A 25,350-nucleotide genomic window follows, 5' to 3' on the forward strand; every position below is an offset into this window, starting at 1 on the left:
AAAAATCACTAGTTTTGAAACATGTGACACCGAACAAATCACTAGTTTCGTTACGTTTCTCGAAAATGACGTAACGACTCACGCCTACTAAGGGTACTAAAAGTGTATATTGCAGATGTCCGATGCACACATTGTTGTGCGATAGTTGTCAGATTTGACAGCTGTCAGATTTTGACAGGAGTTAACGGAGGGATGAAGAGAGTATTGGACATTTTTTAATTCAACACTGACGAAATTTCTGGCAACCGCTAGTTATAAATATAATTTCACTTTCTTTACAGAAATCACTTTCACAGGTCACGTATATTGCTGCACAGTCGGACGTTAAAGACGCGTTCTAAATAACTAATCATTATTATTGCAAGGACGTTTTATGACGAATCTGTCGTAATCGAAACATATACAGTCCCTTTGTGAAAAAACATAGCAATTGAGAAATTATCTTAAAAAAACAAAATATTATAAATTTTCTTTCGCCCAAGACTCCGTACGCGTGGAATTAAGTAAAACAAAAGTGATTAGTCTATGTGTTCTTCCAGACTATCCTCTACATCTACACCAAATTTCATTGAAATCCGTTCAGCCGCTTAGACTTCAAACATCCATCCATCAAAACTTTCGCATTTATAATATTAGGATGATTTACAACTACAACGGAACCTTTGACTGAACTATCGAACAACTGTTTAGTCTCGCTTTGATTCCTACGAGCTTATATGGAGGTGCGCACACTATATTTTTTGTTGTGCAACTAAGCAATTAAATTGGCTTCGAAAAAATCGTGCGATAGTTTAGTCAAAAGTGTGCGCACGCTTTAAGAAGTAAGATAAATTGAATGTAATCTATTTTGCATATAGAAATTAGTCGAAATTTCTTTGGACACTAAAATTTTTGATTTAAATAACAGGCTTTTAAATTAACTAGAAAAAAAACCAAATCAAATATTTGTCAATTCAGTATTCAAAAATAATTAATTTTCTGCCTAATGTATTCACACCATTATATTTAACGTTGTCATCTCTCTATGTTATCTTCCATCTCAGTGAAACATATAGTAAGTTGCCTAAGTTAGAAAGAGAAAAACTTGCAATGGAAACAAAATGACCGTGGGTGTCGCAGCTGACGCAACCGGTGATGCCATATTTAAGAAAATTACCTGACATTTCAGAAAAAATAAGTAAAAAAATGTACCTCATTAAAAGATTTTTAACTTAGATGCATTTTCGGTTATTACATAATTAAATAACAAATAAGAAAAGGTTCTTTTTAAGTGAAGCGTTGCGCTAGTAAAAGTTGTTGAAAATTTCAACCAGCTTCATAAAACTAATAGATCAATGACAGTGAACTTTCTGACATTCAATTGACACCCTCAGTGATTTTACGAAAGCGGGAAATAAGATTGAATTATTAACAAGTTACAGAAGATTCCAAAAGTCTGAGAAAAACTGATTAGTAGTCTTTTGACACGATACTGTTAAGCATTTATATTGCTTTTGGATGAAATTATTTGAAACTGTATGGTAAATTAAGATGTCGCTTACGGCAACACTATTGCTAACTTCGTAATCGCTCGAAGTCTAAACACCAGTTAGATCTCGCGATGGCGAATGTTCGCTTGTGTTAGTTCGTATATCATCACATTAAAATGTAAACAAATAATTATAGTTTATGAGAGAAACATCTCTGTTCAAAGACAAAATGTCGAATACCAGTGCTAATTGTGTGCGTGTGTTAAGTTTGTTTGTGTTTATGTTAAATCAAGTTGAATGCAATACATTTGTAAATGAATTATTACTTAGTGAACACCATCATGTACATTGTTCACACGAACACCCTAAAGAAGATCAAGTAAGTCGATATATTTATTTATATTTTTAGGTTATGTTCAATGTAATTTAATTGTAACGATGCAAGCAAATTGTTTTATGCTTTCTAAACAGCAATGCATGACTTTCAAGATTAAATAAATGAAAGCGAATTAATGAGAGCAGTCTATTGTTTATGGTTGTAAACTAAACAATTACCTGTTTAGTAATTTTAGTGGGCAAGGTACGTTCAAAAACGTTAGTTACAGAAAAAGAAATGTTTCATTATATTTTTATTTTCTCGTAAACAGACATGTATTTGGAGAAATCTTCATTTACTTATTACTGTTTTTTTTAATAAAGAATTTAATATAGTATACACGTATCTAACTAATATTATAAATGCGAAAGTTTAGATGGATGTTTTTTAGAGTTTAGCGAAAACTGCTGAACGGATTGCACGAAATTTGGCATAGATGTAGTGGATAGTCTGGAAGAACTCATATGCTTTTGTTTTTTTTTTTAATTCCTTGCTGACGGAGTCGCGTGCGAAAGGTAAAAATACAGCATATAAAAATTCTTGTCGTTAAAAATGATTCGTAGTATTATTATCACAATTATAATAGAAAATGATCGTGTCCAAGGATAAATTGAAATTAATTTAATCTCGTAAGAAAAATAATAATTTGTATTTGAAACAATACTAATCAAAACACTTTGAAGTAAATGCCTTTATAATCGAATTCAATAGAAGCGTCAAATAATGTTAGGTTCACACTTGGCCAGAACAGTTGGACAGTAGCACTTAAATACTGGAGCGACATTAACTTTTATTAATTAATTGGAGGGATAATGTGAACACTAACTGGCGTCAGTCTATATAATGACTGTGCTACTGTCTAACTGTCCTGGCTAAGTGTGTACCGCGCATTATTATCTATGGGTTTATTTCAGAACGTTTTAGTACTTAAATAGGTGATATAAAACAGACGTGCTGTTTTAAATAATTCAGTGAATATAGTAATCTATACTTCTATATCTATACTATTATAATAAAGCGTAAACACACACTTCTTTGTTGCCTAACATGTCAGCAATTACACCATATTTTTGAATAATTCTTTCTTTAATAAAAAGCCCTACACTTACGTCACGCTTTAGGCTATACATTTTCACGTTATTAAACTTAGGGGTAAATATTTTGGATAAAAACCCTAATGCAGGAAAGAGACCATAAGTTGTTGCCAATATCAAGGAAACGACATTGTCAACGTTTGTTATGTCATTTTGACATTTGCAATTGATAATTTGACAAATGTATAAAATAAAATAAAATTTTCATAATTTCATGCGGATGACGACGCACGGAAACAGCTCGTGGTAATATTTTAGAAAGGTTTGTTATAATTTACAATTTCCAACTATTATTGAATTCGACAAAAAGTCTTTTTGTATCTTTTTCACGACGGATATGTTTTACGATGCGATATTTACCATAGACAATATGTTGATGCTAAAACCCTTAAATTTTTGACAGTAATAGTTTTTTTACATGACTTTTACAATGTAACTTAATTTTATCTTAATGAAAACAGAGGGTTTATCACGAATATTCTTGAGGACGTTTCCGTAGAGTAATCAATTAAATGTTTTTTATTATGTGAAATCTCATACATGTCGATTTCGACGAACAACGAAATACCCTTCGTTTAAATCCAACGCTGAAATTAAACACTAAAGACCTACCACGAAAATTTGTGAGATTTTACGGTGTAACTTTTGTCGAGTTTTACGATTGTACTCGTAATTCACATAAATATTCATGATTCGCGAACGCCCGCGTGAAATTAAAAAATAATACAATACATATGTTACTCAAAGATAAATTATCTTTTTAATGGTGTTAGAATTATTAAAATCGGGCCAGTAGTTTTTACGTGAATCAAATACATACATTGCTACAGGTTAGAGTGGTGTGGGCATATTATGAGAAGGGATGAGTCGCATGTAACAAGACGGACGTTAGTTATGAATGTGGAGGTACACCGGTAGAGGTAGACTTAGAGATGGATGGATTGCGTGAAAGGTGACATGATAAAGAAGGGAGTGATGACAGATGACGGATGATAGAGTGCTTTGGAGGACGAAAACCCGGCACGCCGACCCTACGGGAGTAGGATAAGGCAGATGATGATGATTGCGTAGTGTGGGCATCACAAGATTAAACGTATTAGATACAGATTGTAATTCGTTTTAAGTTGGTATAACTGTAATTGTAATTGTGTAATTCTTTTGTTTTCAATAAATTATTTCTATTCTATTCTATCTCTCTCCTTATCCTACTCCCGTAATGGTGCAAAAGGTTTTGTCCTCCATAACTCTATCATATGTCATCTCAGTCACTCCCTTCATCATGTCACCTTTCACACAATACATCTCTTTCTATGTCTACCTCTACCGGTGTACACTCATAACTAACGTTCTTGTAACATACGAAAATCCAAAAATTCAAATCTTTCCTCTTTATAATCTTACTTCTTACTAATATTATAAATGCGAAAATTTAGATGGATGGATGGATAGATGTTTGTTAGCGTTTGTAGCCTAAATGGCAGAACGGATCTCCATGAAATTTGGCATAGGTTTAGAGCATAGTTTGGAAGAACACATAGGCTACTTTTTTATCCCGGGAATAGTTACGGTTCCAGTGGGATTCATTAATTTGGTTTCTTAATGTTTACTCGATCATTCTGCAACGGTTCAACATATATTATTGAAATTTGGCACAGATATAAAACAAAGTCTGGAGTACACATGGGATAAGCTTCATCCCCGAGAAATGACCGGTTTCCGAGGGTTTACGTAGCTTTTTGTAATTTATATAGTCTGTATGTTTTCTAATACCACGCGGACGAAGTCGCGGGCAACATGTCGTATTGGTATAGATTGATATTAAATTTTAGCGTTGGATTGAAACGAAGGATGTTTAAATAGATTTGCGTTACGTCCCAATAGCGACTACAATCTTGATTAAGAATGTACGCAACGTCCGATATAAACCGTGAAAGCGTGATTGCGTAAAAACACTATATCCACATATTAATGGACGATTGATTTCTAAATAAGTTACGCGTAAGTACAAGTTGGTACAAGTTGCTTTTGTACGAAAAATACAATGACATAAGCGACCCGTGCCGAATATCATCATCATCACCAGCTCACTATACGTCCCCACCGAGGGGCTCGGAGCCTACCCTAAGTAAGGGTGACTAGGCCATAGTCAACCACGCTGCACTGCGGGCTGCTTGACTTCACACATATCTTTGAATTTCTTTACCGATATGTGCTGCATCACGTTTTCCTTCACCGTAAGAACGTCGGGTAAATTATGTACATATGAAAATTCGAAAAAACGAAAATCACAGGTACAGCGGGATTCGAACCCAAGACCTGTAGATTACATGTCAAGTGTTCAAACCACTGAGCCACCGACTCCGTGCCGAATATAAATGCAGGTAACTCTAAAATTATCGGTATTTCTCTACTATATAATAAAAACACACTACTAATCTTACTTGTTACTAATATTATAAATGCGAAAGTTTAGATGGATGGATGTTTGTTAGAGTTTGTAGCGTAAACGACTGAATGGTTTTCGATGAAATTTGGCATAGATTTAGAGGATGTTCTGGAAGAACACATAGGCTACTCAGTTTTTTTTTTCAATCCTACGCGAACGGAGTCGCAGGTGAAAGCTAGTGTATACATCTATACTATTATAATAAAGCGTAAACACACACTTCTTTGTAGCCTAAGATGTCAGCAATTACAGCATATTCTTCCATAATTCTTCCTTTAATAAAAAGCCCTACATTTACAACACGCTATAGGCTATATATTTTCACGCTATTAAACTTAGGGGGTAAATAAATTGGATAAAAACCCTAATGTGGGTAAGAGACCATAAGTTGCTGCCAACATCAAGGAAGCAAGATTGCCAAGGTTTGTAATGTCATGTCATTTAGACATTTGCAATTGTGAATTTGACAAATGTAAACAATAAAATAAAGTTTTTATTTTATGCGGATGACGCCGCACGGGAACAGCTAGTTTTATAATAAATCTGTTATTTTCCTATCTTAAGGTAAGATATGTGTTTTCCAATACAGCAATTGAAAATTTAAAATAAATCTGTTATTTTCCTGTCTTATACAAGATATGTGTTTTCCAATACCAGCAATTGCATCTCACTATTAAAAATGAATAATCAGGAAATTCCCATTATCCTGTTACGACAAATCGATGTGTAACTAATTTATACTATCGTAATATTAAAATAATATCATCTGTACTGTCTATACTATTATAATAAAGCGTAAACACACACTTCTTTGTTGCTTAAGATGTCAGCAATTACACCATATTTTTTGAATAATTCTTATTTTAATAAAAAGTCCTACACTTACGTCAGGCTTTAGGCTATATATTTTCACGCTATTAAACTTAGGGGGTAAATATTTTGGATAAAAACCCTAATGTGGGTAAAAGACCATAAGTTGCTGCCAACATCAAGAAGCAAGATTGCCATAGTAAGGTCATTGGTATTTTGACATTTACAATTGACAATTTGACACATTAGACAATAAAATAATTTTATGCTGATGAAATCTTAGGAGAACAGCTAGTACTAATATAAATGCGAAAGTTTTCATGAATGGATGTTTGTAGCCTAAACTGCTGAACGCATTACGATCAAATTTGGTACAGATGTAGAGCATAGTCTGGAAGAACACATAGGCTACCCGCTTTTGTTTTTTTAATTTCACGCGGACGGATTCGCGGGCGAAAGCTAGTTAATAAATAATACAACATTTAATTCTTATCAATACTACAACACAATTAGAAATAACTTAGTAATTAAAAGAAATATTTTAAACTAGCTCTCGCCAGCAACTCATTCCGCGTGGAATTAAAAATAACAAAAGTAAGTAGCCTATGTGTTCTTCCAGACTATCCTCTGCATTTATGTCAAATTTCATCGAAATCCGTTCAGCAGTTTAGGCTACAAACTCTAACAAACATCTATCCATCTAAACTTTCGCATTTATAATATTAGTAAGATTACTATTGCAATGCTGAACAGATTGGGTCCTCTCTCAGCTGTAAATACTGGATTCTTCTAGTTGAAGTAATTTCCTCTATGTTACAAATTCAATATAAAAGGACAATCGGAAAATCTCTCGATTAGAGGTCAAACTTGTATAAAACACTGTCTCTCTCACTCTCTCTTTCTCAGTAAACAAAACAGAGACAGAATGCCTTAGATGTTAATGGAAACTGTAACGAATTCATTATATTTAATTCGGAATGCAAAACATATCCTTTAACGGTTTAATCGATAGAATTTCAAATATGCGTAGCTAATGCGTAAACGTCATTTTTACCGCGTTCTCCACAGAACAAAAAAGTGTAGACAATACGTCAAAGATTAGTCACAGATTGTTGTTTAAATCCAGACATAGAGTATAAATGTTTTTGTTTTTTTATAGTGTTTATTTGTATTATAATTGAGAGTATACTGTTTGCGACTTCGTCTGTGTGTAATATATATTCCAGAACGTAAACTATTTTCAAACCAAACAATCAGAACAGCATACCATAGTTACACAGTTCTGGTTAATAAACCATAGTAACCATATTTATCCAGTCTTTATTAAGAGCCTTACACCGGGCCAGATAAGTTTGTCGCACTATACAGCGCTGCGTACTGACCTATACGAGATGTTACGGGGTGTAACGATGACATAGAGCGGCGAGCTTTGTAACACTATATACTGACTGTATGTTCGACATGTAACATGTCACCTTTTTATATTTCTACCGGGCCAGATAAATTGGTCGGATTGTATTAACACTCGACTATTAAATTGTAGTGTATAATTCGTTTACAATCTGCTACTTTTCCTAACAAGGTGTTATTTAAGACAGACTTTTATGGTGCGTGGAAACAGTGCTGTGTGTGTAAACTCATTCTACTTTTCTTCCCCTCTCTTGTAAGAAAGGGATAGGAAGGGAAGTTGAATTTGACAAGGAATGTAATATCCTTATTTGATCTCGTACTCAGTCGTTTATATAATTTTTATTATACAAAACTTATAGGGTGGTGTCCAATGCAAATTAGATTGCATGTGGCTGAGATGAGTATGTTAAGATGTGTGGTGTGACAAGAATTGATAAAGTTAAGAATGTGTATATAAGAGGAAGTTTGAAAGTAGCGCCAATGGTGGAGAAATTGAGAAGCAATAGGTTAGCGTGGTATGGACATGAAACGATGGGGACATAAACCTGAAAGTGTTAAGAATAAATATGGATGGCTACAAAAGGTAGAAAAATACAGCAGAAGGTGTCGATGGATTGTGGTAAAGAGGATATGCGTAATTAACACGGATACTGCGGCAAGTAAAATTATAATTCATCTGGTGCGGCCGGCCAAAATGCATCCAAAATATTTCCGCCAGTGTTTGGCAGGTCTGGACCCACCAGCACTAGGATAGCTTAAATTGCTATAGCTTTGGAGATATAATGTACACATTTTATGTAATGTAATGTATACACGTGAAATAATCTTCGCACTAACGAGAACGACATAGTTTTCTTTGTCCGCACCAGCTTAAGTACCGCGTTAGGTGGATATCGGCCTGCTACGCAGTGAGTGTGTTAAAGAGTAAATACAATCTTTTCTTTTAAGGAGAGATTGAGAAGAGGAAGTCGATTTGACGGTGGAGGAGATGCATACGAAGGGGAAATATCCTCTTTATGTGCGTCTCCTACTCCGTTGTATAAGGGTTTTCAACGCATCTGCAATTGCGGATGTCTATGGACAGCGGTTGCTTCTCCATTTTGGCGGTTTCAGAAGGTCGCTTGCTCGTTTGCCACCTTATGTTATAAAAAAAAATATGACGGCTGATAGAGATGTATGGATACGTTCTCTGCTGACCGTAGGCACAAAGGTTGATAGTGATATCCATTGCTCGTTTGCCACTTATAAAAATCACAGTGTAAACCCGCCTTAAATCTGTATTTATTATCTAACATTTAAAGCCTCTTCACACGCGCCTGTGAATTCACACAATCATCGTCACGTCAGCGTTATATAACCTTCACTTTCATTGTGAGAGCATACCAATGTTATAGGGAAATCATTGATAATTTAGATGATGGTTAGACTGACTTATTTGACCCGGTGTAATATCACTTCATTTTGTCTCATAACTAGCTCCCGTGCGGCTTCATTGAAATACGGTAGTAGTGCCCGCTTTAACATCTTAGCACGAATAGGCCGGCACGCCCGGTGTAATACCACGACCACACAGAAGACAGGCGTGAAATGGAAGCAATTACGTACGTGTTTCGACTATCCTCTACATGTATGCCAAATTTCATCGAGATCCGTTTAGCAGTTTCGGCTACGAACAAACATCCATCCATCTAAACTTTCGCATTTATAATATTAGTATGATAGATTTTCATATAACCGAAATAGTGAAAATAAACTATGCTTCTTTACATATTTTAGGTAATAATTGTAAAGATATAGTTTCATGTGAATTGACTCTTGTATGTACTTTGAATATAATCAATATACTACGGATGTACATTATATTACAGTCATTAAATACCCATTAATACCTATAAGTATGTATTACATAATATCAGTAATAGAAAACTTATAACTACACTAGCGTTCGCTTGCGATTCCCTTGCGTGGAGTAAAAACAAAACAAGTATAATCTATGTTTTCTAGAAAAGGATGGAAAGGAAAAGTGGCTAAAATCAGGCCTCCGGCACCACACTTATTAGACGAAACGCAGTATTGCTTCCACTTCACGCCTGTCTTCGGTGTGGTTGTGGTACACCGGGCGAGCCGACCCACTCATGAAAAGATATTAAAGCGGGCTGTACCACTGTTTCTCTCAGATTATCGTCTACATCAGTGTATATCAAACTCATTTCCTTTACCGCCCCCTTTGAATGGTCTTTCAGCGCCCCCCATTTTTACACAATTTTAGTGTAATTTAAAATCTATATCTATACTATTATAATGAAGCGTAAACACACACTTCTTTGTTGCCTAAGATGTCAGTAACTACAGCATATTTTTTAATAATTCTTGTTTTAATAAAAAGCCCTACACTTACGTCACGCTTAGGCTATATATTTTCACGCCATTAAACTTAGGGGGTAAATAATATGGGAAAGAGACCATAACTTGCTGCCAACATCAAGGAAGCAAGGTTGTCATCATGTTATGTCATTTTGACATTTGTAATTTGACAAATGTAAACAATAATATAAAATTTTCACAATTTCATGCGGATAAACCCGCCAGGAACAGCTAGTTAATAATAAAATATATCAGTGTGAAGTCAGGGCGCATTACTAGTATCCTCAAGTTCAAATGTTATCTCTGCAAACTCGGCCCGAATGTAAATATACTGCAATGATATCAAGGTAAGAATCCATTGAATTAGGGTTGTCAGATAATGGTGCAGTCGCGGAATTTAATTTGTATACCACTTAGGAATATATTAAATTTTAATATAATTAAAACTTAGCCTATGTGTTATTCCAGATTATGTTCTATATCTGTGTCAAATTGAACAGAGATCTGTTTAGTCGTTTAGGAGTTATGAAATAAATAAAATAAAAAAAAAAATAAGATACCTAATATTGCTTTTATGATTACAATTAATACTAAATATCTAGATACTAAAACTTAATTTTCTAATCAATTATAATTACTATTTTCATTTGTATTATCGGCAACTGGTTTTTTCAAAGACAAAGGCCTCCTCTAGAGATTTCCACTCATTCCTGTCTCTTGTTAAACCAGTTCAGGAGTTACCCCTCTAACATATATCCATGGATCTTTTTAAACTTACGTAACTATAATATTAGTGAGATTAAAACATTATGTGCTATGTCAATCGACTTACTGTATCGAGCGTCAATTATGGGTAGGAAATTTATTTCCTTGACCGCTTGTTGACAGCCCTAGCAATATTCAATGGCGCAGTGGATATTTAAATTTTAATCAACATTCGAAATATCTAGTCTATTGGTGTTTTATTACGTAATCTGTCAGACGCCCATAAGGCTGGCTGCAGACTAAAACATCGTAAGGTTATAAACAACACTAGCTGTTGCCCGCAAACTTTGTTAGTGCAAATATGGAGCACTCGTTACGCTATTTTGACAGCGCGGAATTAAAAAAAAGTATCCAGCCGTTTCGGAAATTACGAGATACTGATATTATAAAGAGGAAAGATTTGTATTTTTGTATGTATTATACTCAATTACTATTGAGCCATTTTCAAAACTTCTTTCACCATTAAAAAGCTACGTTATAAATGAGTAAAGTTGCGGACGAAGTCGCGAGCAACAGCTAGTAATATGACCTCATTAAAAATGAAACCCACACGAAGTGTGAGATTTTACTGGACTTTATTGATAATGAGATCAGACGATGTTAGGATACACCCGTGCACTTCCTCTATGACACATTCTAGAACCATTTTATACAGTGACTAGCTTTGCTCGCAACTTCGTCCATGTTAAATTAAGAAGTAGTGAAAAAACTATGTTACACAGCGATAACATAGCTATTTATTGGTAAAAGTTTTTTATAGTTGAAAATATCTATCTAACTATTATAATAAAGCGTAAACACACACATCTTTGTTGCCTAAGATGTCAGCAATTACAGCATATTTTTGAATAATTCTTTTTTTTAAAAAAAACCCTCCACTTACTTCACGCTTTAGGCTATATATTTTACGCCATTAAACGTAGGGGCTAAATATTTTGGATTAAAACCCTAATGTGGGAAAGAGACCATAAGTTGCTGCCAACATCAAGGAAGCAAGGTTGCCATGCTTTGTCATTTTGACATTTGCAATTGATAATTAAAAACATGTAAACAATAAAATAAGATTTTCATAATTTTATGCGGATGAAGTCGCATAGGAACAGCTAGTTTAAAATAAAATAGTATGTAGTGTACCCTTATTAAGATCTAGTCTATCAAGGTCCGTAAAGTTCATTAATTATGTAAGATTTAAACATTTTAGTGGTTTATTCAAGTGTTTAGTAGGCCTTGATAATTACCGTTGGACCTTCAAACTAGAGTTATTTAGGGTAATCAATCTGCGGAATCGATTATCTTGTTATGATGTAAAAATTCTTATTGTTGCTGTTTTTCCATTGTTTTCCTTTTAAAGACATACTAACTTTTGGTCACCGATTCCGCGCGAAATTAAATAAATATTAAGTAAATAGGCTATGTGTTCCATGTTATGTTCTTCTTTTTTTTTAATTTCATCAACATGGACGGTAAAATTCAACTTATAATATTAGTACGACTAGCTTTTGCGTTGTTTGTGCGGTATTAAACATAATTCAAGTAATAAATATAGCCTATGTTACTCCCTGATATCGTGACTTTCGAATGGTGTAAGATTCTTTTAAAAAGCTTCAGTAGTTACTGAGTTTATTCGTTACATACAGAAATACAAATCTTTCCTGTTTATGTCTATACTACGACTTCGTCACGGTAAAATTAAAAAATAGCCTATGTTATGTTACTCAGTGATAACGTAGCTGTTTAATAGTGTTAGAATTTATTTAATCGACCCAGTAGTTTTTGAGTTATTTCAATACATACAAAAATACAAATCTTTCCTGTTTATATTTATACTACGACTTCGTCCCGGTAAAATTAAAAAATAGCCTATGTTATGTTACTCAGTGATAACGTAGCTGTTTAATAGTGGTAGAATTTATTAAATCGACCCCGTAGTTTTTGAGTTATTTCAATACATACAAAAATACAAATCTTTACTATTTATATTTGTCGAAATCTTAACATATATAAAACAACCTCGTTTTATTTGGCAAGGTTTATTTTACGTATACGCGGAAAACACGTATTTATCTACAAGGTGACACGTGTTTTGTTTAATAAGTATGTATTGGTAATTAATTATATATTTACTGCCGTCTGGGATATTTAAATATGTCAAGTATCCTTCCAGAATGCAGATAACTTTGTTTATCTTACTTCTACACTAATATGAGTTGTTGCCCGCGACTATTCTCGGGATAAAAAGTAGCCTATGTGTTCTTCCAGACTATGCTCTAAACCTGTGTCAAATTTCATGGAGATCCGTTCAGCCGTTTAGGCTACAAACGCTAACAAACATCCATCCATCCATCTAAACTTTCGCATTTATAATATTAGTAAAATTAGTAAGATTATAAAGAGGAAAGATTTGTATTTTTCTATGTCTTGGAATAACTCAAAAACTACGGGCCGATTTTAAATATTCGCATTGAAAAGATAATTAACCACTGAGTAACATAGGCTTTTTAATTCCACGCAGACGAAGTCGCGAGTAACAGCAAGTATTATAAAGAGCTGTTCGCGTCAATAAAACTTCGTCTGTGTGGGTTAAAAATTAAAAAAAATATAGCCTATGTTACTCACTGTTAAAGTAGCTTTTAATGGTGAAAGAATTTTTGAAATCGGTCAAGTATTTTTGAGTTATTTCAATACATGCAAAATTATTTCCCGCAAAGTCGCGGTCTAAAACTTGTGGGAACTTGTGGGAAACTAATGGGAAAGTTTAGATGTATGGATGTATGTTAGAGTTATAGCCAAAACTGCGGTACAGATTTCGATGATTGCCATAGATAACCAGTCTGGAATAGCATGAAATAAAATAAATAAAATAAAAATTAATTAATTTTTTCTAATCTAATATATATGTATGTTTTAATAGTGGTAGAGCCCGCTTTAACATCTTCGCACGAATGGGTCGGCTCGCCCGGTGTAATACCACGACCACACAGAAAACAGGCGTGAAGTGGAAGCAATTCCGCGTTTCGTCTGATGAGTGTGGTGCCGGAGACCTAATTTTAGTCCCTTCCCCTTTCCACCCTTTTCTTAAGAGGAAAGGATGGGGAGGAAAAGTGGATTTTACGGTGGAGGAGACGCATAGGAAGGGGAAATGTCCTCTTTATGTGCGTCTCCTCCTCCGTCAATTAAGGGTAGGCAACGCATCTGCAATTGCAGAGGTCTATGGGCAGCGGTCGCTTCGCCATTTTGGCGATTTCTGGTGGCCGCTTGCTCGTTTGCCACATTATGTTATAAAAAAAATGTATGTAATAATCTATAAATGACTAAAATAGACATGTACCATTCAATTTTTTTTAAACTTTTGTAAACTATGGCATGGAATAAAAGGCTTTTTTATTTTTTTTATTTTATTTACTGGAATAACATATTGGCTACTTTTTAATGCCACGCGTTGTTAATCTAGTAGTTAATGTACACTTATGTAATAAGCTATGTTAAGTATGCACATGTTAAAGTTATTGCGTAGGTAAACAAGTTGTAGTCACATATGGGACAACTTCGCTTTCCGCAATTAAACCGCTATAAAGGTTTAAATACCATTGTAACTGTTAAATAACTTTTTATAGTTAACTAGCTTTTGTTCGCGACTCCGTCCGTGTGAAACTTAAAAAATGAAAAATATAGCCTATGTTACTCACAGATAAATTTCCTTTCTAACGGTGAAAGAATTTTTAAAATCAGCCAAGTAGTTTTTGAGCCTACTCATTACAAACAAAGGTTTCCTCTTTATAATATTAGTATATTAGTATATGATATAAGATAGAAATTTAGAAAAAAATAAAAAATATATATATACTAAAATAATAAAGCGTAAACACACACTACTTTGTTGCCTAAGATCTCAGCAATTACAGCATATTTTTGAATAATTCTCTTTTTAATAAAAATCCCTACACTTACGTCACGCTTTAGTCTATATATTTTCACGCTATTAAACTTAGGGGGTAAATATTTTGGATAAAAATCCTAATGTGGGAAAGAGACCATAAGTTGCTACCAACATTTAAGATTGAAATAGTAAGGCAATTGGTATTTTGACATTAACAATTGAGAATTTGACAAATTAAAACAATTTTATAACTTCATGCGGATGAAGCCGCACGAGATCAGCTAGTCATATATGAAAAAGACAATCGCACAACTGTGGTGCGATAGTTTAGTCAAAGGTGAGCACTCTCTTAGTTACATCATAGGTTATAGACACGTCAATCTATTCTATCTAGTACTTTCACCTATATAGTGTTTTCTGCTTGCTTCTTACGCAATTTTCTTCATGCATTGTTCCTACTTGTAGTGAAAGAATGCTCTACGCATACTTCGTGCTCAGGGGAACGCGGTAGTGATGTGGGATTCTCCCCCCATAATGGGGGCATACCTACTAAAACCCTCGGTTATTCCAACGCAGGCCGGGGGCACGGGCATGCTATCGCTTACGTCCGCGAAAATAACTTAACCCTACTTAAATTTAAGTTATGTTGGTTTTCTAAAGTTTCTGTTAGGTCATGAAAAACAACCGGTTGCCCATTCTAGGGTTATTTTATAGTTATTCGATAGTGTTTTTTCTTAATTCCACGCGGACGGAGTCGCGGGTGAAATCTAGTCATACTATCATACTTCATACTAATGTTATAAATGCGAAAGTTAAGATGGATGGATGTTTGTTAGAGTTTGTAGCCTAAACTACAGAACGGATTTCAATGAAATTTGGTATAGATATAGAGGATAGTCTGGAAGAACACGTAGGCTACTTACTTTTGATTTTTTTTATTCCACGCGGACGGAGTCGCGGGCGAAAGCTAGTTTATATTAGTAATTATGTACATATTACATAGGTATTTATTCCGTGCGTTATTTACTTTTTATTCAAATACTTTTTTTATACCAATTAAGCACAGGTGTACACGTGAACAATGGATTGCAAAGCTATTTACTTAATAACTTAACCAAGGTTTTTGTTACGGTGGTATAAAGGTGGGTATACACTAGGCTTATGATAAAAATAATACGTTGGGTATAAAAATTATACTCCATCGATACTAGGATTGGTTTACATTTCGAATTCACTTAAGTAAATCCTTAGCTTTCTTTTGAGCTATGTAACTTATTATCTATTCGTAGATTACACATAGGACGACGAGGATTTAAAAATTTGCTTCATATTTTGACGTCAAGTGTAGTATCTATACTAATATAAAGACGAAAGTTTTGTATTTTTGTATGTATTCGATTCACGTGAAAACTACTGGAACGATTTTAGAAATACTTTCAGTATTATACATCTGACTAATATTATAAATGCGAAAGTTTAGATGGATGGATGGATGTTTGTTAGCGTTTGTAGCCTAAACGGCTGAACGGATCTCCATGAAATTTAGCACAGGTTTAGAGCATAGTCTGGAAGAACATATAGGCTACTTTTTATCCCGGGATAAGTTACGGTTCCAGTGGGATTCATTAATTTAGTTTTTTAATGTTTACTCGATCATTCTGCAACGGTTCAACATATCTTATTGAAATTTGGCACAGATGTAAAACAAAGTCTGGAGTATACATGGGATAAGCTTCATCCCCGAGGTGTCCGGTTCCCGAGGGATACGTCGCTATTTGTTATTTATATAGTTCGTATGTTTTCTAATAACACGCGGATGAAATCGCAGGCAACAGCTCGTTAAAAATAAAATAAAGGATCTAACAGTCCGAAAAATTAACATTTTCTACTTTTCGTACCCCTACTAAGTTAAGGGCATTATTATTATGTAAGTAATTTTACTATTTTGTTTTAATTTTATAATTTTACTAAAATTATAAATGCAATTTAACTACTCAATGGATATCGATGTCTGGATAAAATAAAAAATAAAAAAAATATATCTTACTAATATTATAAATGCGAAAGTTTAGATGGTTGGATGTTTATTAGAGATCAAAAGCATAGTCTGTAAGAAGACATAGGCTACTTACTTTTGTATATTTTAAATTCCACGCGGACGGAATCGCGGGCGAAAGCTAGTTTGAAAATAAATAATCAACCTACTTTGTGTATACTCACCTTTACCATATCAAAGTAAAGACCTTGATGAAAATTATATTTCGGAATTGTTACATTTCGCGCCTATTGTTCGATAGTTATGGATTTCCACAACACTTACTTCATCTGACCTTAAATTTTGTCGCGGTGTGAAAATTGTTAGGTCACTGACATCTATGCTAGCTAAGCATGTGTGAACTATACTAGCTATAGTAACTAGATGTTCCCGTGTGGCTTCATCTGCAACAAATGAAAACTTTTTTTTTGGTTTTAAAAATACAAGTAGTAATATTATAAATGCGAAAGTTTCGATGGATGGATGGATGGATGTTTGTTAGAGTTTGTAGCCTAAACTGCTGAATGGATCTTGATGAAATTTGGCATGAATGTTGACGATAGTCTGGAAGGACACATAGGCTACTTGTTTTTGTTTTTTTTTTTAATTTCACGCGTACGGAGTCGCGAGCTAAAGCTAGTTTACTAATATTTCCTTTAACCATTCCAACTAAGCGCTAGGGCTTTTGCAAGGATATGGTTCACGACAGTTGATTAGCGGGATTCGAACCCTAGACCGTAAGATCGGTAGTCCGTACCTTAAACCATTAGGCTATTGGCGCATAATTTTTTGTTAATTTTGTTGTTTACATTTGTTAAATTCTCATTTGCAAATGTCAAAATTACCGTTACCATAAGAACCTTGCTTACTTAATGTTGGCAGCTTGTAGTTTATGGTCCCTCTTCCACATGAAGGTTTTTTGCCAATCCATTTACCTCTAAGTTTAATAGCGTAAAAATGTATAGCCTAAAGCGTAACGTAAATGTTGGACTTTTTATTATAAAAAGAATTATTCAAAAATATGCTGTAATTGCTGACACTGTACGCCACAAAATAGTGTGTTTACGCTTTATTTTATTAGTATGGATTAGAGTGATATTTGATTATAAGTTAGCTAAGTGCAAGAAAGTTGAAGGGGTGACCGAAATTGGATACGAAACTTGGCCCTAAGAGCGTGTGTACACCTGAAACTAAACTATCGCACAACTGTTTAGTCGCACTTTGATTCATCCGCTCACATCTTACAATTATTTTAACAGTGGTAGAGCCCGCTTTAACATCTTCGCACGAATTGGCCGGCCGGCCGGTGGATTTGACGGTGAAGGAGACGCATAGGAAGGTTAAATATCCTCTTTATGTGCGTCTCCTCCGTCAATGAAGGGTAGGCAGCGCATCTGCAACTGCAAATGTCTATGGGCAGTGGTCGCTTTCCATTTAGGTGCATTCAGGTGGCTAATTGCTCGTTTGCCACCTTATGTTATAAAAAAAAATACAATATAAAAAAGTCGTCCAATCGATACCATATTTTGCCTAATATAGGTGGCTCTAACACATTTTTAACCTTGAACTTATAATAAAAAACCAGGCTATATATAACTGCTAACCCCTGATGTTAAATCGCCGTGAATGTATAGTCTAGTTTAAACTGATGCATATAAAATATGGCCGACATTTGATAAATTGGCGAAAGTGAATAAAATATGGAATCAGTTCATTATTAATAATTTATTTATATTAAAACTGTTACGGCTATAAATAACATTTGATTAAAAGCGCCGCTATTTAACTATAACATAACATAAATAAAATAAAATACTTTTACGTTGTTCTAATTCAAAAAAAAATCAAGAAGAAAGTATAATTGTATTCAAACTTTATAGCAGCTCGGAATATAGCACGTGACGCATCAGAACGTAAAGGTATGCGAATGGAGCACACCGCGCGCTCCTCTCAAGTTGTTTTACACAACACATGCAATCCATAAGCCCACATACAGTTTAAATCGTATAATACTTTGTAATTACTGTTAGCGAAGAAGTACCGCCGATGTCTAAAATTGTGTTCTATCCAGCTTCACATACGGTATTCCGTGCTGCAATAAACTTTGCATATCATTATACTTCGCTTTCGTAGGGGATCGATCTGGGGTTCCCAGAAAGGGTCGTTTCTACTATTGAATGACGTCATCCTTGTATTGTCATTTTTCAAACGTCTCACGTAATTAAATTTTTATCCCTTCATGCGTACAAGTTGATCCCAATGGGTTTAATTTGAAATGTAATAATGTACAATGTTATTCGTGTTTAGTATTGGATTTTATATAAACGGGCTATCTCCCGCAAACTTCGTTAGCGCAAATTTCGACCACCCGTTATGCCATTTTGACAGCGCGGAATTAAAAAACCCGGAACAAACGCGGCTTGCGGACAGATAGACAAAAACTTTTTAAATGCGATTTTCGTTATCAGCAACGCAAATACATCATCTTCCCGATATTTGATATATATTTTTTTTAAATTACAAACAGACATCATCATCTCCCTTGCCTTATCCTACTCCCGTAGGGTCGGCGCACCGGGTTTTCGTCCTCCTCTCATAACTATCATCAGTCATCTCAGTCATCACTCCTTTCTTGATCATGTCGCCTTTCACGCAATCCATCCATCTCTTTCTAGGTCTACCTCTACCGGTGTACCTCTCCACCTTATCTCTTATTTGTTCGCGCGGTTTTATAACGCGCGTTAAAAAAACGTCGAAATAGAACAAATGCATTTCCACGTATGTTCATGGCAGCCTTTTTTAAATATGAAGCTTTTAACAGATAACATTTTCACAAGTCAGTAGATTACACGTTCCAGTAGCTGGCATTTAATATTTTTTTTAATAATACAGTCAGGAAAACAAGTAAGCGGCCACCTGAATCCACCGAAATGGAAAGCGACCGCTGCCCATAAACATTCTTAATAGCAGATGCGTTGCCTACCCTTAATTGACGTAGTAGGTGACGCACTTAAAGACATTTCCCCTTCCTATGCGTTTCCTACTCTAACAGGGCTCTAACACTGTATTATACAGTTAGAGGGTTTTTAATTAATTTCCCTGTTTATTTTCAGTACTATTTATAACTTAATGAGAATGTTTTTACTTAAACAAAGAGATGTTGTTCTCCGCTTGACTGATAAGTTATTCAAAAAGTGTCAGAATTGAATACGGTTTGTGAATATGTAAATCATCACTTAATTACTTTGTTTCGGCCGTGGCCGTGACTTAAGTCACGGTTAAGTGTTTTGCGAGATTTTTTCATTACTTTGATGTTTAAAATACAGGCAGATGATAAATTATTGTTTTTTCATTGATTTTAAAAGCTTTCGATTACGCGGTAAGAAATACTACCGTTCCAATGGTTGAAATGCAGTTTACCTATACTAACCTGTGCTAATATTATAAAGAGGAAAGATTTGTGTTTTTGTATATATTGAAATAACTCCAAAACTACTGGGTCGATTTCGACAACTATTTCACAATTAAAAAGCTACGTTATGTTAGTAAATTAGTTATGTTAGTAATTAATTTATTTTTTATTTCAAGCAGATGAAATCGCGAAAAAAAGGGAGATGTCGTATATTTTATCTGTGTAATAAAAATAAAATGTTTAATAGGTGAAGGTCGGTACTCCGAAATAAAGTTAGTCGATACGCCACTCGTCTTTCTCTTCACACCTCTCCCAAGTTATCTTACTAATATTATAAATGCGAAAGTTTAGATGGATGGATGAATGGATGTTTGTTAGCGTTTGTAGTTTAAACGGTTGAACGGATCTCCATGAAATTTGGCACAGGTTTAGAGCATAGTCTGGAAGAACACATAGGCTACTTTTTATCCCGGGAAAAGTTACAGTTCCCGTGGGATCCATTAATTTAGTTTTTTAATGTTTACTCGATCATTCTGTAACGGTTCAACATATCTTATTGAAATTTGGCACAGATGTAAAACAAAGTCTGGAGTATACATGGGATAAGTTTCATCCCCGAGGTGTCCGGTTCCCGAGGGATACGTAGCTTTTTGTTATTTATATAGTTCGTATGTTATTTAATACCACGCGGTCGAAGTCGCTGGCAACAGCTCGTAAATAATAAACAAGCAACAGCTAGTTATAAATGTATATAGTTTCATTTTAAATTGTTAAATTAATTTAAAATTCAAATTTCTTCCACTGTAACGAATCAATTGTTATTTCTACCTTTATCAATACAAAAACTGGTTTCGAAATTTGGCAACACTGTTGGTTTTATTATTTGTTTTGGCAACGGTACAACCTTCGCGGTTGATTTAATAGGAATATTGTAACGTATAATTTAATCTGTACTAATATTATAAAGAGGAAAGATTTGTATTTTCGTATGTATTGGAATAACTCAAAAACTACTGGGTCAATTTCAAAAATTCTTTCACCATTATGAAGCTTTGTTATCACTGAGTAACATAGGCCATTCTTAATTTTTTTTATTTAACGGGCACGATGTCGCTAGCAACAGCTAGTCTGTTTATGTTATAAAGAGGAAAGATTTGTATTTTTGTATGTATTGAAATAACTCAAAAACTACTGGGCAGATTTTTTATTATATACCAGTTGTTGTTCGTGAGTTCGTGTGGATTTAAAAAATAGTAAATATAGTCTATGTTACTCACTGATATAATAGCTTTTTAATGGTGAAAGAATATTTGAAATCGGCCCAATGGTTTTTATTTATTTTAATAGATACAAAATAATCATCACTAGTGAACTAATGAATAATTTATAAACATTTACGAGGGTTTTATTATAATGTTATGTAAACGAAAGCCCTTTGAATTTTGTTACTGTGAATTTTCACTTCGTTTTCCAAATCTATATTTTGTAAGTGTAGGCCGTTTTATTAATAAGCTAGCAACAGCTAGATTAATAAAAAATAATAATAAAATAGCCCATGTTACCTCACTATTAACTTAGCTTTTATATGGTGAAACAATTTTTGAAATCGGCCCAGTAGTTTTTGAGTTATTTCATCACAAAAAATACAAATCTTTCCTCTTTATATCAGTATAGATTAATAAAAATATGCTGTTATTGATATCATACATAACTAAGAAAGTGTATAGTGTACACGCTTTATTATATTAGTATAGATGACTAGCTATTGCCCCCGACTTCGTCTACGTTGTGTAAAAAAATAGTATAAGAACATAGCCTTTTTTTTTTTTTTTTTCACGCTGGGAAAATGCCTTTACGCATCCCCCCCGTTGCCAGGGGGGTATGTGGGACTCGCCGGCCAAAAGATGGAAAATGGCCGGAATACCCACTAAAAACCCAGCGGTGTCCCTTCTGTTCGCCTGTGGCTGGGTCACGGGAACGCTTATGCAATCTTCCGCGACAATAAGAACATAGCCTATGCTAATCATTGATAACGTAGCTTTTTAATGGTGAAGGAATTTTTTGAAATAACCCAGTAGTTTTTGACTTAGTTATTCAATACATATAAAATAATTTTAAACTGTTTATAATATTAGTCATAATCATCTTCCCTGCCTTATTCTACTCCCGTAGGGTCGGCGCACCGAGTTTTCGTCCTCCAAAGCACTATCATCCGTCATCTCAGTCATCACTCCCTTCTTGATCATGTCACATTTCACGCAATCCTTCCATCTCTTTCTAGGTCTACCTCTACCGATGTACCCCTCCACATTCATAACTAAAGTCCGTCATGTTACAAGCGATACTGTTTATAATATAAGTATAGACTAGCTGTTCGCGTGCGGCGTCATCCGCGTTAAATTGCAAAAACTTCATTTTATTGTTTACATTTGCGAAATTAACAATAGCAAATGTCAAAATGACATGACATGACAAACCTTGGCAATCTTGCTTTCTTGATGTTGGCAGTAAATTATGGTCTCTTTCCCACATTAGGGTTTTTATCCTAAATATTTACCCCTAAGTTTAATGGCGTAAAAATATATAGCCTAAAGCGTGACGTAAGTGTAGGGCTTTTAATTAAAAAAGGACTTATTCAAAAATATGCTGCAATTGCTGACATCTTAGGCAACAAAGAAGTGTGTGTTTACGCTTTATTATAATAGTATAGATAAATATTTCCGCATATTCTGACAGTTCTATCAATTAGTTCCAGTTTCCACCGCTAGTGACAGCGCCAAAATGGCGGAAATCGGACAGAAGAAGTCGATCTCAGGTCAAAGGTGTCATATGATTTGAGTAAACGAACATTCTAGAATCGAAATAACATTCACATTAGATGCAAAACAGTTTCACAAGACATCATAAACCTGTTTTGTACCTTCATGTTGTATGAAAAATCTTCCTATTTAAATTAAACCTTATTACTTACGCAATAAATGTCAATGCTGTTTGTTAACCTTAAAATTGTCATTACGATCAATTATGTACCTTAGTATCTTGTGATAAGTGTCAAATCAGCTTGTCAGTAAAGACAAGTAATGCGTCTTTATTTCTTTGTTATAATAAACATAGAGATGTAAAAGTAAATTCATTACATTTATCTAGATTCTAGATAGTATAAGATGTCTTATTTTGTATGACCTTGACATAATTTATGCTTCTATATCTACTATGTTTTAACAGTGGTAGAAGTATCAGGATGTTGTAGCCATAGACAAAGGACTCACGTCGCTTTCCCTGGCTACCACGAACTGGCGGAGCTTTGAGGTATTAAGTGTCTCAGACCGCATAGGTGTATGGAAGAGTGGATTTGACGATGGAGGAGATGCATAGGAAGGGGGAAATATCCTCTTTATCTGCGGCTCTTCCTCTGTCAAATAAGGGTGAACGCATCTGCAAATGCGGATGTCTATGGGCAGCGGTCGTTTCGTCATTTTATCGGATACAGGTGGCCGCTTGCTCGATTTCCACCTTATATTATAAAAAAAACGTAAGTTTATCAGAGGAAGTTTGAAAGTAGCCTAAGTATGGGCATGTTTTAAGGGATGAATCGCATGTAACAAGGACGTTAGATATGAGTGTGGTACACCGGTAAAGGTAGACATAGAATGAGATGTATTGTGTGAAAGTAGACATGATGAAGGGAGTGACTGAGATGATGGATGATAGAGTTGTTTGGAGGACGAAAACCCCTTGCGTCCTACGAGTGGAATAAGGTACGGAAGGTAGGTAACAAAATTAAATATCGTATCAGTATCTTCATCTAGCACTGGCATACAAGTATGCCAGTTACTTGCATGTGTATTTCTATAAATATTCGATCATAACCTCACTGTTACCAATACGGACTTATTAATAAACATGTATGGTAAGAAATTATGAATATTAACATAAAGGTCGAGGTTCTAAGCAGGAAATTCCTGTATTATGAAGGAAATAGATTTTATACTCACTATCACAGAGATTTATATTAATACTGGCTTTCGCCCGTGACTCCGTTTGCGTGGAATCAAAACACAAATAAGTAGCTAATGTATTCTTACAGACTATGCTCTACATCTATGACATATTTCATCGAGATCTGTTCAGCAGTTTAGGCTACAAATTGTAACAAACATTCATCTAAATTTAGTCCATATTATAAAGGAGAAAGATTTGTATTTTTGTATGTATTGAAATAACTCTAAAACTACTGGACTGATTTTAAAAATTCTTTCACCATTAGATAGGAAATTTATCTGTTAGTAACATAGGCTATGTTTTCTATTATTTTTTTAATTCACGCGGGCGAAGTCGCGATTAACAGCTAGTAAGATTATAAAGAGAAATGATTTGATTGCATAGAATAAGTTATAAAATTACTGAAACGTTTTCAAAGTGATTTAATTTAAATTTTGGCTATCTATAGTCAATTTATGCTTCAAGGTGTCAAAACGCAGCGTTTATTTAACCGCTCGTTTGTGTTACAACTTTCGCTTACAATTTGTTAATCGGTTGTCGAACTTGATCCACAAAAAGTGAGTGCCGTAAAATCTCTTTGGCATGGTAATGTCACTTGACATTGGTACGGTCGAATGACTTGATTGACGAATAAGGTATAAACGATTAGCTGTTGTTCGCGACTTCGTCTGCGTGAAATTAAAAACTATTAAACAGGGGATAAATTAATTGAAAAAAAAAACCTTCATGTGGGAAAGGGACCATAAACTACAAGCTGCCAACATTAAGGAAGGAAGATTGCCCCAGTACCTTAGAATTTTACCATTTGCAATTGAGTATTTGACAAATGTAAACAACAAAATAAAGTTTTTATAGTTTCATGCGGATGAAGCCGCACGGGAACAGCTACTTGTATAACATGTTTATAAATTCAGATATTTTATACTATTGGCCTTACAATATATGTTACATAATATATGACCTTGTGATCTCCACAAATTAACATATCTTCTATCTATACATATAATAAAATTGCAGTGTCTGTAATGTCAAAAGAAAAAATTCAGATTTGGGGAACATGATGTATCTGCGTTACTGAAGTTATGAGTGTGGAAGGGTACATCGGTAGATGTAGACCTAGAAGGAGATGGATGGATTGTGTGAAAGGTGACATGATTAATAAGGGAGTGATGACTGAGATGACGTATGATAGAGTTATTTGGGGGAAAAAAACCTGTTGCGCCATTTCGGGAGTAGGATAAGAAGAATGATGATTATGGTGATGATGTATTTGCGTTGCTGATAACGAAA

General features: G+C 34.5%; 1 protein-coding gene across 2 annotated transcripts in view; it reads left to right on the forward strand.

The window, feature by feature from the left end:
- Positions 1 to 1,571: 1,571 nt before the first annotated feature.
- LOC106108013 (leishmanolysin-like peptidase) overlaps positions 1,572 to 25,350 on the forward strand; it is a 65,100-nt gene continuing 41,321 nt past the window's right edge. For both annotated transcript variants that reach the window (XM_013289077.1, XM_013289078.1), the window contains exon 1: positions 1,572 to 1,848. In XM_013289077.1, the coding sequence (XP_013144531.1) occupies positions 1,669 to 1,848 (180 nt within the window). In that variant the 5' untranslated portion in view covers positions 1,572 to 1,668. The remainder of the gene's footprint in view (positions 1,849 to 25,350) is intronic.

Source organism: Papilio polytes, unplaced genomic scaffold, assembly GCF_000836215.1.
Source record: "Papilio polytes unplaced genomic scaffold, Ppol_1.0 DF821845.1, whole genome shotgun sequence".
Classification (NCBI taxonomy): domain Eukaryota; kingdom Metazoa; phylum Arthropoda; class Insecta; order Lepidoptera; family Papilionidae; genus Papilio; species Papilio polytes.